Source organism: Xiphias gladius, chromosome 8 (assembly GCF_016859285.1).
Source record: "Xiphias gladius isolate SHS-SW01 ecotype Sanya breed wild chromosome 8, ASM1685928v1, whole genome shotgun sequence".
Classification (NCBI taxonomy): Eukaryota; Metazoa; Chordata; class Actinopteri; order Istiophoriformes; family Xiphiidae; genus Xiphias; species Xiphias gladius.
The window spans coordinates 8102951-8119672 of NC_053407.1; the positions used below are offsets into that span (position 1 = coordinate 8102951).

General features: G+C 39.7%; 1 protein-coding gene across 1 annotated transcript; it reads left to right on the plus strand.

The window, feature by feature from the left end:
• The first annotated feature begins 7934 nt into the window (after window positions 1-7934).
• tgm2l (transglutaminase 2, like) lies at window positions 7935-15912 on the plus strand. The gene is made up of 15 exons (XM_040132113.1): window positions 7935-7988; window positions 8570-8740; window positions 10140-10370; window positions 10907-11025; window positions 11537-11665; window positions 12110-12287; window positions 12503-12635; window positions 12761-12864; window positions 13115-13257; window positions 13399-13498; window positions 13854-13999; window positions 14155-14284; window positions 14444-14604; window positions 14851-14987; window positions 15070-15912. Exons 1-15 carry the CDS (start codon window positions 7973-7975, stop codon window positions 15236-15238), a joined length of 2067 nt encoding a protein of 688 aa, XP_039988047.1. The 5' UTR covers window positions 7935-7972; the 3' UTR covers window positions 15239-15912.
• Window positions 15913-16722: the final 810 nt, after the last annotated feature.

A 16722-nucleotide genomic window follows, 5' to 3' on the forward strand; every position in this document is an offset into this window, starting at 1 on the left:
ACCTGCCTTTTGTCACTAGTCCCAGTTCGTCTTTGTATGATCACGAATGTATTCTTAGTGCATTTGTGACCTGTTCTCCTTTTTTTCCTTGTGAACCAGCTACCTGCATCTTTTATCCTGTTGTCTGTTCCTTCCAGTTTACCTGTCTACTCGTCTGTGTGATTGTCCATCTATTCTGCCTGTGAGCCTGTTTATCTTTAATAAAGTTTCTCCACTACACCAACCTGCTTTGTGTGTCTGCGTTTGGGTCCTCTGCCTGTGCTACTGTTCAGCAATTGTGACAGATGGGCTGTAGTTTCACCTAATGTCTTAGAGTGGAGGAAAATGACTGAATCTAGGATACAGGGATCCACAACTTAAAACGAATGTGGGTCAAGTGTAAAGTGGGGGGCCAATGGCCCCTTCCCTGCTTCCTACCCCTCTACTTCCAGCGCCCTTGCAATCTTCAAACCCGGCCTTCATTTTGATCTCAACTACACAGCTGTAAAGTTTCGTGACTACATCTTGCACGGTTGTCATGCTATCACAGTGACAAAGTCTGTCCACAGACAGACAGACATATGAACACCAGACAAAGTAATCAAAATGGCCTCCATGGTAGTTCCTGCTACGGTAGGCGTCTCCAGTACCACATTTTGCCATGGTGGCACAAAAAAAGAAAACCCCAAGCCCCAGATGGTCTTTTTTTGCCAACTCCTAGAAGTGTACCTGCCACATAATAGATAATGAGTTACATGAGAACAGACCGGGGGATTACATATACATGAATCACTAATGATAATGAATACTTCAAAATTTTCTGTGAAACAGACCAACTTCTTCAGAAGTCGTTCCTGATTAACTGTGAGTTAGCTGCTGAATGTCACAATCTAACAACGGCACAATCATTGCTCATTACTTAATCCTTAGTTCTCTTACATTTATTTTTAAGGCGTCAGCATCACTAATGCTACAGAATATGACTTGAATGCAAATATTAATATGTACACTATTTAGTATTAGTATGATGATTGAATATTTTTTTTGAGAATCCTACTGTCTCTGGTTTGTTATTAAGAACTAATTGTGATTCCCAAACGAAAACGTACTGTATAAGTACTCGGTATACCACTTTACTTGAAGGGGCACAGAAAGGGTAGGTAGCCTAATGGTCAGTAGTGAGGACCCATATAGAAACCAAACTCTGTGCTGCTTCCATATTGTTTTGTTTAGTGCGTCACTGTGTAAATATTATGTGCGATTTGGTCAGATTGGACCAAGATTATTAACGAACAGGCTCTCTCTATCTGTATGTGTATGTGTGTGTGTGTGTGTGTGTGTGTGTGTGTGTGTGTGTGTGTGTGTGTGTGTGTGTGTGTGTGTGTGTGTGTGTGTGTGTGTGTGTGTGTGTGTGTGTGTGTGTGTGTCTAGACACTGTCCATGGTGCACTCATCATCGTATCCCCAGTGGTTCTGATCAGACGGCAACACTGAAATTGTGAGAATCAAGTCAAAATAATTTTGCTATTTGATTGATTTGGGAACATCTGTCAGATACAGATATGCACATGTAAGTGCCTGTTTCTTCTTCTAATAACTGTTACATTTTGTCCAGTTTTGGTTGTGATGTTGTAAACAGGCTCTCTTGGACCTGACCTAAAATCCCTAAATGACACAATTTTGCACTGCAATCCACTCAAACGCCTAGTCATTTGATGACTGTTGTTTGAACGTCCCCTTAGACATCCGGCCAAGGTTCTCAAATAGTTGCAAAATGAAATGTTGAAAACACGATGAACAAATACAGTACATTAAATTGCATTGCGTGCTACAAATTCATAGGAAGAATTTTGAGTTTAAACCATCAAGCCAGGTGGGAATTCTCATCTTTCACTGATGTTGGCCTCGAGTGACCCCCAGAGCAACAACTGTGATTTCAGCAGTTCAAAAGAAACAGCTTTTGTCTCAATTTGCTGAGTATAAGGGACCATTTTAATGTCATAGCTGATCGGGCTGTCACTGCCCTTTTTACACAAATACACGAGCATGAAAACATGATTGGATTCCATTTTGAGTTGACTGAACTGTGTGAAGATGAATTACACAAATCTAACTGCTGAGTTTTCTGCCAAGAAAGCAAGAAAAGTGATTATCATGTGATTCATTCCATTGGTAGTGTCCATCTCATTTAATCTCAACATGATTATCAGAAAACTTTCAGAGACTTGTTATTTTCTTGCCATATAAGGGAAACTGATTAAAGGACTACCTTAAATATTGCTGTTTGGTGTCTGTTGTGCTGTTTATGTTGTACATAATGCTGCTGGATGTGCATTATACTGCTGTTGTGCCATACAGTGTGCATCATGTTAACAAGTAAACACACACACTCACACTCTAACACACGATTTTCGTTGTTTTATCTCCATGCAAAGTACTTCAATGTAACACAGATTAAACGCATTTCTACAAAATTGTGCCGCACAATTTAACTTGAACCAGAATGGCTATGTGCGTTGGTTTGTATGCAAGTCACTGGTAATGGTCTCCCACACCAAGTTTGCACAGGGGTTTCAAATCCCTCCTGCGACAGCTCGATATGTAATATCGTATAACTCTGTGAACGCAGGAACCATTTTGGAAACCCATCTGAAACAGGCCTCCACTAACAACGATGTGTTGCAGTTACTGTAAACACAAGGATACTGACATTGAAACACTTCCTCTTATATTTCTATATGTGTGAGTCTGTTTGTGTGTGTGTTTGGGAATCGTGCAGAAAGAGGGTGAAAGACCAATGAAGTGCATTGCACTTTTAGTCCCTTCCTATCAGTGTATCACTGTGTTGACACGTTGGTGTGATTGGGAGGCTGAGGTCAGTCAAAGCCCTTGTTTTCCCGAAACATGACCATCCCAGCATTCCACAGCTCAGCATCACACTGACAGAATCTTTTCCAGTCAGGCAGATGCATTCTCACAAAGACATATATTTACTTTGCAAAATGTTTGCTCTTCTGCTTAATGTCACAGTCCGATCATTCACCGATACGTAACAGGAAGTTAAAATGCGTAAGGGAGAAATGGCACACATGGAAAGAAAGAATGTCAAAGTTGTGCACTACACTGATCTAACATTTCTATGTCAAATTACTACACATTGGGCGTACCCCCCAGACTGTGAGAACAAGTTGTACAATCTCTTCTGTTGGAAAAAAATTATTCAAGTTACTTGAATTATTCAAGTATCTCAGGAACGGCTTGGAGAATCAGAATTTATGACACATAGTCTGAGGTCATGGACTCGGAAAGACATGGATGTTAACCACATAGAGAGAAACGCTAGGGAATTGCTTTAAGGTTAATGTAGGAGCCAGGGTTTTTGGAGATTGAACCACACAAAAGGAGTCAAAGTCAGCAGTGTAGTCCCTCAATCTTATGTAAGCACAATTCTAAATTACTCGAGGACTCATTAAAAAACCATATCAAATGTAAACACTTAGGTGGGTATATATGGATTTTCTGTTGTGTAAGTGAAAGAGTCTAGCAAGCGGAAGTTTAGATAGAAATCTTGAAGATTCTTCCATGAATGCTGCTTTCATTTGTGCATTTTTGTGTCACTCAGCAATTTCATAAATTGTTCAAAATGAACGAACTACTGAATGCCTCAGAGAACACCTTAAGACAAAGTGTCCTGTCCACAGCTGTGACATGACCACAAAAAGTTCATATGTTGCCTTTATACTTGCAATGATAAATGGAGGAATCTCTGTCTGTCTGTCTTTCAGTCTGTCCCTCAATTTTCTCGACAACAGCTCGTCCGATCAACTTTAAACTTTGCGTGTTGTTGAGAGACCAAGGAAGTGCAGTGTTGACTGTGAAGGTTTTTCAATGAGCGGTTCTCAAGAAATATAAAAAAAGAAACATTAAATGACCCTTGGTGAGGATTGGGGCGACTCCTCCATGCAGCCGACTGCATTGATTAGACAACGGCACATTGCAAAGATGGCTGCGCCCAGTCAAAGCATGGATTCCCCGGAAAACAAGCTGCGGCTACAAAACCCTGCACACAATCATCTCAAGTGTTGGACGCTTTTAGACAGAGACCCAAACTCTTCAAATTGAAAATGGCTTATCACAGCAGTACAACACCTATGCATGGTCATTTGAAGCGAAGGCACCAACTTTCTTTAAGACTTTTCAACAGCAAGACAGCACTGTTTTGTTTCCTTTTTAGTCCAACCCAAGCATGATATATTAGGATTATTAACAGGCAGAACAAGTAATGCACTGCTGCTGTAATGGAGAAGTAACATTACACTATGCGTCATCTAAAGTTGTTCAGCCATTGTATATTTTCTGTTTCCATTCTGTTTCCTCTGTGTTCCTAATTTTTTGACAGTCTTAATTAATATAAATGTGATGGACAAAATATTAGGAACACTTCTCAGTATAACCCAATACAATTCAACAGCACCACAAATTACAGCCTCCAAAAATGACGATTAATATAAATCAACACCTCTTTCAAACAGATTCAATAAAAACTGAACATTATAATACTCATGAAGGGAGGATTTATTGCAGGCCTGTTGCATAATACTGCATTAGTTTGATCTAGGTGTATGTAAGAAATTGGCAAGTGATTATGTGTGTCACATCAATCCTCTTGAATTTGTGGTCCAGTATTTTCTACCTGACAAATAGGTTCTATCATCATTATTAATATCGTAATGCAGCAGTGGCGTGGAAATTAGATGATGATTAGAAGACTCAATAAAATATTGAACTGTTAATAAGATAACAGTCACATTTTGAACAGGCACTGCACTAGTGCATCCAGTTCATCTCAGTCTGTTTCAATTACAGTGACAGATTACAATTGCGATTACAGTGAACAACCAAAGTGAAGTCATGTGGATGTGTACCGTGAGCTGAGTAAGACACTAACAGGGGCATGTACTGTGTGCAGTGCATCACTTTATGAGTGTTAGTGAAACTGTGTGAGCGAGGGTTTGGCCTAAAATAAAACATTGAAATGTGTCAGTGTATGTCATCATTATAGCAAGGTAGGGACAATCCTCCAAGGTATTTAACATCTGTTTATGTGTGAACTGGGTGCTGGGGTTCATCATTCGTGCTCTTTATTGTAATCTGTGTGTGTGTTCTCAGTTCTATCAGTCTTTAAACGATTTCATTATCTTCCTGTTTCCCGCTCTGCACCACACAATATAGCTGCCATCACGAACTATATGTTGGCACTGAGATATGTAGCACATAAGCCCTCAAGTCTTGCCAACAGATTCTGTTTCTCTCAGTCTGCAAAAAGTCCAGTTTGAACACCTGTCTCTGCATAGATGATCTACATTTTATGCTTCAAAAAGAGGCATTACAACCCAAAGACAAACTGAGTGCTGAACCAGTCACTGCTGCAACACTGTTCATCGTTGTGGCAACAATGCAAAATTAAAACAAAAAGGCACGGTTATGTGCATGTGCATGGTGCATATAAAACAACTATTATAATGTGTCGTAGTTACTTCCCTATAGTACTGTTTTACCCAGCTTTAAAGTTTGAGCAAAAACATAAAACTTTTTAGGAATAAAGCCACAAAAGGCCAATTTAGTTGCAATCACAAAAACTGCTTCTGCTATTGTATAATCATGGGAGGGGGTTGTTGTTAGTGTGTTAATAACTGAACTGATAACAATTTAGTCATGTGGGTTTGTTCCCATTATAGTTCATTTGTAATGTGACTCAGCATTTGAGTAATTACAACTGCATCCACTCTTTCTCAACAAAGAAAGTTTTTGACACTAAAGATCACCTTTCAACCAGACTCATGGGTCAACTTCAAGTTACAGCTAGGTGAAATGAAGGAACGTCAACAAATTCTCTTTTCCACTGACAAATACTGTGGTGGAAACCTCATATTTCATATTAATCTTCTGTTACCTTTCTGTATCCAAGACCGTTACACTGTGTGACTTTTACGCATCAAAGTTTGCTGACACTGCTAGTAAAGATCAGCTTTGCGATGTGAACCATCCGCCCTAACTCATTGATTTTTGGACCATGGGAAGACTGTGTGCTTGAGTAGCTCTTCAGAAAACTGGTTCAGATCACTACGTTATAGGTGTGTAAGGCTGAACTATAAATGCTTTGATTAGGTCTGCTGAGTTGTCCTCTCTTTCTACAGTCCATGAGTGTACCTTGTCTTACCGATTAAGAAATTGCAAAAATTCTCTGCAAAGATAAACTTCTCTATTGAAAATATTTATTTCACAATTTCCACGACAATACTCACTTCCAGATTTCAACAAGAAGTATGACTAGATTTTCAGTTTTCAATTTTTAAGAGTTTATGGGAACTACACTTTTCTTTGCAATATTTGCAGTATGTACAGCCTAACTAGCCTGGTTCCAGACCTTTGAATCATAACCCACATATCAGATTTGTTCAGAGATTCACATAAGTTAAATATAAATTATGATAAATGAATTAAGTAAAAGTATATGGTGAAATTACAGAAACTGTATGGGGCCTATAATTAAAGAAAACAAGCAAAAAAAGTGTAATAAGAAGAAATAATAATTTGTGACCGAAATGTGATATTTTATTGAAGGAACACAATGAAAATAAGCTAGTAGTTTTTTATTGTGTTCATCCTCAACGATTGTAACTCCTGCTGTGCAAAGTTCATCAAGTTATTATTCATCAAAAAAAAAAAAATCACTTGGTCTGGTTTTGACAAACCTGGCCTGTTTAATGCATCTTGACACTACATTTTAAGTGAACAGATTAGCCTCTAAATGTACAATAAAAGTGAAAATTATGGTTTACATCAACAAGGTAAGGAGAGCGATGTTACAGAAAATGATGAATCCATATGCAGTACCTTCCATTTTACTTCATTCACATGTAGAGCTAACAATATGGTTGGACCTCTTCAGGAGCCTTTATTGGGTGTCAAGCTTTGTATGATATACAAAACATAGAAGATACAAAAATGTACAATACAAATATTGCATCATACAAATATCACAAACACAAACGTATTCTTAAACCCCCACATCAAAGCTAGTTTACAGAGTGAGGGGAATTTCATTTATACTGCAACACACATCATTTAATAACATACATTGTATGTTGAATGTACTTTTTCCATGTTTGTCTTGCTGTCCTCTCATATATATTTAAGTAAGAGTCTAATAAGAGAAAATGTGACCTGATATTACTCCTCAACTGGCCGGAACAGCACTGACGCTGAACTCAGTATCACAGTCCTCAACAGTCTCATTTCCAAACACATACACGCACACACACACACACATACTTTTACTTCAATTTTTGTGAGTACACTTATTGACATATGCATCCCCACACCCTTACCCTATCAGCAACCATCACAACTAAATGCCTAACCCCAAACCTTATCCTAACAATAACCTAAACCTAATTCTAACCTGAACCCTAAAATCAAGTTGAAGTTGTAAATTGAAGTTGTGAGGACGGGCCAAAATGTCCTCACTCTCCCACAATGTCCCCACTCCCAAGGTCTAGGACCCAAACTGGTCTTCACAAAGATAGAGATAGATAGTACAAATATGCACCCACCCACCCAAACACACACACACACACACACAAACACACACACACACACGCACACATGCACACACACACACAAACACACAGACAACATCCACCATTTAAATACAGCAACAAAGGCCCAAGTGTCACAGAGGAGATGAGAAACACTTTAAACTATCACTCACACATTGCAAATGCACACATGAATCCATACACTCATGGGTACTACAGGTTTTTGGTAAGTGATGTCAGAGGTCACAGAGGAAGACTAGGTGGGGTGAGTTTGTATCAGAGAGGTGGGAGGGCCAGTCTTGTGCTGTATAAATACAGAGCTGTGATGGACACAAACCATGAAAAGAAGAGCGAGGAAGAGCAACCTTTAATAGAAGAAGAAAAAGATCTGCGATGGCCAGCCACAGGGGTAAGTGGTCTATCTATCTATCTATGTATCTATATATATATATATATATATATATCAGTGCTTATTGTTTTCAGCTCCCCCTCTCTCTGTGTAGTCTATATGGGAGATTATGCTCTGTGTGAAAAACGTGCTGATGTATGACTTGACACTTGGTTGTGATACGACCCATCCTAATTCCTGCAACACATACAAGGGCAACTTTTGAGCCAAGCTAGGACATGGATCAGGCTAGGCAAACAAGGCTACACTTATGGTTCAAACACATTTTGTTTTAGTTTGAAATCTACAGTACAGAGTTGTGCTGTCTAATCTACCTTTTGGCAAGAAAGCAAATAATTGCATTTCCCAAAACGCTGAACTATTTCTTTAAAGAGAGCACCTATATTGCAAACAACTCAATTATCAAGTTCAGCCTGACTTGTGACCACGATGCAGCTCTCTGTCAACCCTGTGTAATGTCCCAGCGTAAGTGAAACTATTACATCACTGACAGTATTTTATTAAGCAAGAAAGCATCCATCCACAGATAGAGTTTAGTGCAGACTGATGAACTTGAACTGTCCCTCTGTTTGTCCTGTTAGGATTGATTACTGGTGTGGATCTGAGAAGTCATGAAAACAACTTGGCTCACCGCACAATCGAGATTGATCAGGAGCGCCTGATTGTCCGCAGGGGTCAACAGTTCTCCATAACTTTGCAGTGCTCTGACTCTCTGCCACCAAAACACCACCTGGAACTGGTCCTGCACCTTGGTGAGTACAACCCAACCTGGCTAATACTGTTCAATTTTTTTCATTCTGATATTGTTCTGATGAGACTTTGCAAAGGCAGCCTGTTTATACTGATGGGTGTACAGACTGAAATTGGCATTTTGGTAAAACTTTATAGTAGCAATCTGTTATAACTCATTTATAAACAATTTATGTACAGTATCCCGTGACTTCTAAGTTGATCATTAAAGTCATTTACAAAGCTAATCTAATGTAAACTATGCATTATTTACAAATGCATGATGCACCATTATACTCTGTTCAATTTTGTCTTTGTACTCACATTGTGAAAAACAGCAGGAAGAAATTCAATACAAAAAATACTCATTCCGTAAGAACTCTAAGAAATCATAAGAAGTTGAAACTACAGTCCATTAGACCCATCTAAACTAACTGTATAGCAAGTCTTGTGGACTGCAGTGTACTATTCTCTTAAAAAAAAAAATGAATAACTGAAGTACTATATTCCGTAACTTTAAATAACTAGTAACTTTTACAACATTTCCTATGAATTCCTATAGCTACAGCACAACAAAGAGGCAAGCAAATGTGAGCAATTTTAGAGGCAAGGCTAGGCAAGAAGGTTATCTGATAGTTAGGTTAGCTAGTTAGCTTATTGATCCCCAACATTTAAGTCCTGCTGAACATTAAAATAAAACAAATTTCACGAATTAGGTCATAACCAGCACTCTACTTTATCAGGTTAAAGTAAAACGTATGTATAAGAGTATATTAAAAGACATTTTTAGGTGATTACAGTCAGTGGAAACAATATCAGTGGCAGTTCTGTGCTACATTCAAATCGGTTCAAATGAGTTCAAACCAGGGAAGTATAACTACAGTGCCAGTTGTCATTATAATAAAGAAATATGTCACAAGATGCAACAGTGCAGCTCCCTGGCGTTTTTTTAAATAATTTTTGAACAACAATGGAGCTCAATGGCACAGAGAAATAAGCTGTATCAGGGTTTAGCTACAGAGCCAATACTTTTAGTAGTATCAGTTTATTCTTGGTTTTGGTCTTTTCATGGGATTTTTTGACAGTAAGAAAAATACATCACGAGTACAAGCGTATCACAATTTTTTTTTTTTATATATACTATTTTTTTTAAATAGTATACAGCTAAAACTTTTTCTTGTGATGTCGATTTCAACAGTTTTTTAGAAGAACCCCCTCCTGATTCAGATCCAGGATTCTCCCACCATGCTCAGAGCCTGGAGATTCACTGAGAGCATTAGAGGGGTCCTGGGGGAAACAATATACCTCCTCTTCCTTCACTGCTGATTTTGTGATGCTGACCCAGATAAACAGCAAGAAGATGAAGGGATGGTTCAACAATCTATTCTATAAATTATATAAGGTTTTTTAATGTTTCTTCAGGTAAGAAAGACGAGGTGGTGATCAAGGTTCAGAAGGAGCGTGAGGACGGAGACAAGTGGTGGTTTAACCAGCTGGGAGCGCAGGATGAAATACTGCTGACTCTGCACAGTCCAGCGGATGCTATCATTGGCAACTACAATCTGGCTGTGTTGTTAATGTCACCAGATGGAAGAATTTTAGAGAAGACTGAAAAAATTGGATTCCACCTGCTCTTTAACCCTTGGTGCAAAGGTAAAAGATAGAGCAACGTGCATAGAATCTCTGTTATCGGCCTAACTGCATTCAAATTCTGCAGCTTTTCAACTTTATCATGTAGCTCCTGACATTTTTAGTTTTGTCTTGATTCAGTCACTCAGCAGAAACAAATATCAAATTATATGTGGACCCAACTGAGCGTTTGTAGGAGACTTGAACATTGTCAGTCTGAAACAGCACTTTCGGCCAGCATCATCAAATCACCGAAAGATGGCATTTCTCACAGACCACTAGTGTCATGTTTTTCTAAGTGAGGCCCTCGAACACAAAAAGAAATGATATTAGCTGATTCAGAATTTATGTTGTTGTGTCTGCTCATTGGCTGCGTCTGTTTCCTGTGAACGCGACACTAGACCTCTAGACTTTCTAATATGGAGCATCTAGGACACAAAACTTCTGCAATCGTTTTGATCTTGAATCTGTGTTGAATGTTAATGTCTGTAATTTTAAGGACACAAGGATGCTCATGATCCTATGTGTGTTTTAATTGTGTGTTCCTGTGTGTATATCAGATGATGTTGTGTACCTCCCTGATGAAAGTCTGCTCCAGGAGTATGTTATGAATGAAGCTGGAATAATTTTCATGGGAGACTCGGATTACATCAAAAGCATTCCCTGGAATTATGGACAGGTAATTCACATGCACGCACACGCACACAAACACACACACACACACACACACACACACACACACACACACACACACACAGACAAACATCCATTGTGTGAATGGGTTGAGTTGAAAAGTTCTGTGTCTATCAGGCCAGTAGGTGGCCTGTGTAAAGTGTCACAGCAGTGTGACAGCGGAGACACTGGGGCTTTGGCTGGGAAACTTCTGGACAGGAGGTGTCAGAATGTAACCAAACCACACAAACAAGGGCTTGTTCCTTCACAGCTCACTGAGAGGACAGAGAGGAAGACAACAGGGAGGGAGTGTGTGTGTCAGACAAGCAAACAGATAGATTGCAGATAGACAGAAAGGAGGTGGTGTCGGAGACCGACCAATGGGCAACAGATGTGATTTGAAATCTGTTTTTTTTAAAAGTTGGTCAAGAAGTCTCTCCTGCTAAACACCTGACTTTTTCTTTTCTTTGTTCCTCTCTCATGTTTTCTCTTAATCTCCCTGTTACTGTATCTCTCAGTTTGAGGATTATGTGATGGACATCTGTTTCAAAGTTCTGGACAACTCCAAGGATGCCCTGAAAAATTCAAAGACGGACATTGAGAAAAGATTTGACCCCGTCTACGTCGGCAGGACAATCACTGCAATGGTGACCATTTGCTAAAACAATACAACAATACAAGAAAAAGCATTTGCATTTACTTTTCTTTTTCACAGTGGTAGCAACGATGATCCAACCAATATGCAGTTAATGAGAGCTTTTACATTTGCTGTAGACACCTTGGGTTGTGTATTTCTTTTCCAGGGAACATCCTCACATGTTTCCAGCAGAAATTATAGTAGTTTTTTAGAATAAATAGCAGAAGTGTGCACTGGAATTAGTGTAAACAATAATCAACCCTGTGAGTGTACAAACATTTGAACAGAACCTGACACTTTATCACTAGAAATGTCATGTCATGCCATGATACTTTTCCTACTGTTTAACCAACAAGTGACCAACTTATAAAAGGAAACATCTTGTATTTGTCAGGGAGATACATGAAACGTTCTCATATTAAAACTCCTCAACATTTTGTCTCCACATCTCCAGGTGAACTCTAACGATGACAATGGTGTGTTGGCTGGCCGCTGGGAGGAGCCGTACTCTGATGGAGTCGCACCGTATCGATGGACCGGCAGCGTGCCGATCCTCCAACAGTGGAGCAAGACTGGTATCAAGGAAGTCAAATATGGCCAGTGCTGGGTGTTTGCTGGTGTCGCCTGCACAGGTGAAGCTTTCACAGATTTCACTGCTGCATGATTCAAGGAGCCCAAAGTATAAGCTCAAATGCATACATATCTTTTGGGAAAAAAACCTTCCAGTCACTGTGGAGGACTAAAAAAAGACTCTAGAGAGAAAAACGAAAAAAAGAAAGGAAAGGAAAGGCGGTATAAATAAAGGAACGAAATGTCTCAGTCTGAAGTGTTGCTTTTATCTTCACAGTGCTGCGCTGTCTGGGAATCCCAACGCGCCTCATCACTAACTTCTCTTCAGCCCATGATTCTGATGGAAACCTCTTAATAGAGTTTATGCTGAATGAAAATATGGAGACAATTGGCAGGAAGGACAGTACCTGGTAGGAAAACACACACACATACACACACACACACACACAAAAAGATTTAAAATAAGATTTAGAAGAAGACATTCCATCATCTAATGTTATGAATCATTACTCATCTCCTCTCCTCATGATTTTAGGAACTTCCACTGTTGGGTTGAGTCCTGGATGAAGAGAGATGATCTCCCCAAAGGGAATGACGGCTGGCAGGTTTTGGACCCTACCCCTCAAGAACGGAGTGATGGTACATTTATCATTTCTGATCTTCTTTTGTCTTCTAAACTGCTGTCAGGACTGTCACCACTGGCAGTCTTTGGTATTACATAATTGTAAAATGTTGGAATCAAAGCTGGTTGGTGTTTCCTGCTAGCCTGAAAATCAAACTGAATTATTATCATTAAAAAAAGGCTACTTTCCTGTCACTGCTTCAATTCTCTAATGATACAGGAAATGCTTAAAATAAATCCATGACAAAATGAATTTTTGCTCTTCAGGTGAGTTTTGCTGCGGCCCATGTCCAGTGACAGCCGTCAAGGAGGGATATCTGGGAGTGAAGTATGACACTCCTTTTGTCTTCGCTGAGGTGAACGCAGACATCATCTACTGGATGGTCCAACCAGATGGCAAAAAGCAGAAGGTGATTGATTTTTTTTTGGATTGATTTTGGAAAAAGAAATAAATTAATTGGTTTAAAATTAAATGCATAGTTGACATTCATATTTTCTTAAGTGACAAGGAGTCTTGATGGCCACAATGATGATTGTCATTATTGTTGCAGTTTAAAGTGGACCAGAGTGACGTGGGGAAGAACATCAGCACCAAAAGTGCTTATGGCGACATCAGAGAGGACGTCACTCTACACTACAAATACCCAGAAGGTTAATTGGAAAACCACACACAGAGGAGAAGATAGACTAGGGTCAATGATTGCACAGTTTTACAACAGCCATAATAATAAAAAACCCTTAAGGACCATAATCACATTTATTCAGTTCACTATACAGCATTAAAAAACACTATGTAGCCTCCTACTGTTAAATCGTGTGATAGTTTATTTTTTATCTTGAAACTTAAAAGAAAGTCATACAACAGATTAAGCATGTAACTGATGGACCAGCTCCAAGATTCTTTAATGTTATTTCTTCCTCTGTTTAACTTGTATAAATTCTGCCCATAGTCTAGTTTAGACTCATGGTTAGGATTAGTTCTCATGGACCACCATCTTCTCCACAGGCTCCAAGAAGGAGAGAGAGGTGTACGAGAGGGCAGGACGACGGTTCACAGAGCCGAACAATCGCAACACAGAAACAGGAAAACTGCAGCTGTCAATCAAGCATGCTAAGCCTGTATTTGGGACAGACTTTGATGTAATTGTTGAGGTATGGAGAGCTCAGACTGTAGTTGAATGAATGAATGGATGGATAGATGAAATGATAAATGAATAAATAATTTTACACAGAGTGAATATGGGGCTGCTGTTGTATTGCTGTAGATTATGTTTTCCTTTTTCATGATAAATCCCTTCTGTCTGCAGGTGAAAAATGAAGGAAGCAAAGACACCAATGCTAAGCTGACCATTGTGGTGACAGCTGTAACTTACAATTCTCTCCATCGTGGGGAGTGCACCAGGCAGACGTCCAGTGTGACTGTGCCAGCTCACACAAGTTAGTAGCTCAAATAAACTCACAAAGGCCTCTAGTGTTGTGAAACAATGGTACTTCTGAGTCGTATTTGAACACTTTTTCCTGTTCTTTTTATTTTTCAGCAGCATGATGTACCATTTTACTGTTTAATATTGCGTGTGTGTGCATGTATGTGTTCAGCCCAAAAGGAAGTCCTGCGTCTGCGGTATGACGACTATTTCAAGTGTGTCTCTGAGCACCATCTGATCAGGGTGAAAGCCTTCTTAGAGGTTCCAGGGGAGAACGAACCCATCATGACCAAGGCCACCATTCCACTGACCATGCCTGAACTCCTCATACGGGTGGGTACACAATGTGCACGCCCAGAGGTCATAGTTGGACCATGAAGGCATTGATATAGTTGGACAGATTAGATCTTTTTTGGGCTGTCTAAATGAAAGGCAGAGGACTGATTAGAATGAGACTCTGAACTATATCAGTGGTCGGGTCTCAGTTCACCATAACCGAATGCGCTAGTGAAGACCTCTACTGAGATGTCCTAAACTGTATACCCCCATAGAACATTGAGCTGTGTCCTCTTTCTCCAGGTGCCTGGGAAGGTTGTCGTCCAGGAACAAGTGACAGCCTACATCTCTTTCACCAATCCTCTATCTGTCCCACTGAAGGGTGGTGTGTTCACTGTGGAGGGGGCCGGTCTACTGTCTGCCTCTGAGATCCCTGTTAAGTAAGTGCTGACAAGGCATGTGCATTAACAGGCATGATACAGTACAAACTCCTGACATCATTGCATATATCACACATTTCAGTGGGGATATTTCTCCAGGCCAGAAGGTGTCCGTCAAGGTTTCCTTCTCACCCATGAGGGTTGGGGTGAGGAAGCTCCTGGTAGACTTTGACTCTGATCGGCTGAAGGATGTGAAGGGAGTCGCCACTGTGGTTGTCCGCAGGAGACAAGCGTTTCCTGGATTTAATTAAAAATGTCTGAGCTGACTAAAACCAACACATCTTAAATTGTGAGATAATGTGAGAGGAGTAGCTGCCCTGTTTGAATGTAAAAGAATGGGACCCGATGAAAACAAAATAAACAAGGTGACCGCCAAAATGAAAGCAGTGGCTGAATATGATAAAAGTTAACTGTATTGGTAGATTAGTTTTTTAAATGATAGTTGTCTTCAAGGATGACCATGTCACAAAGCAATACTGGAAACAGTATTAGTTTTAAGACACTATGTGTCAGATTTGAACATTTCTGACTTTGCATTATGCCTGCCACTAGATGCCCAATTGGAAATGCACAGAAACACAACAGGTAACAGCCTCCACTCCAAGTCCTCACTGGTCTTTAGTTCCTGACTATTAAATTTAATGAAACCCATCAGGGGCCTCAGTCATGAGCTGCAGGGTTAAAAACATTTTTCCTATATGCTTTGTCATTGTTGAAATGTATCCGCTAAAAGAAAATCTGTAGTTGTATGTTTTGTTTCTTAATTATCTGTTTGCACTATTTCCAATACCATTTTACCATCAGAATAAACAACCATTTTTTATTATTTAATCTTAAAATGTATCTATTTTTATAATAATTTGGTCTGTTCAAGCTGATATGAAACTGCATTCTGCTATCAATAAAGTTTTTTTCAGAGATTCGCTTTTCGTCTGACTTGTCATTAAAATTAATGGTTGCCATAGGCTATAGATTGGCTATCTGCAATATTGTTTTAAACTATACAGAATATTCTGCATGTGAGGGACTCATCAAGCACTTGTACACATTCTTAGTCATGCAATTATCCAGTCAGCCAATCATGTTGCAGCAGTTCAGTGCATTAAATCATGCAAATACAGGACAGGAATTTCAGTTAATGTTCACATCCAACATCAGAATGGGGAAAAATGTGATCTCAGTGACTTTGACCATGGCATCACTGTTGGGGTCAGATGGGCTGGTCAGAGTTTTTCTGAAACTGCTGACATCCTGGGATTTTCACACACAAAAGTCCCTATAGTTTACTCAGAATGGTGCAAAAAACAAAAAAACATCCAGTGAGCGGCAGTTTTCTGGAAGGAAACACCTTGTTGATGAGAGGTCAGAGGACAATAGCCAGACTGGATGGAGCTGACAGGAAGGCTACGCTAACTCAGATAACCACTCTTGACAACTGTGTTGAGCAAAAAAGCATCTCAGAATGCACAACATGTCAAATGGATGGGCTATAACACCTGAAAGCCATGTTGGGTTCCACTCCTCCTCCATCTACACAGGATGACAGTGCCCATCCATAGGGCGCGAGAGGTCACTGAATGGGTTGACGAGTATAAAAAAGTGAATCATATGCTTTGGCTTTCACAGTCACCAGATCTCAATCTAACTGAACACCAATGGGAGATTTTAGACTGATGTGTTAGACAGCACTCTCAACCACCATCCTCAAAACACCAAATGAGGGAATATCTTTCAG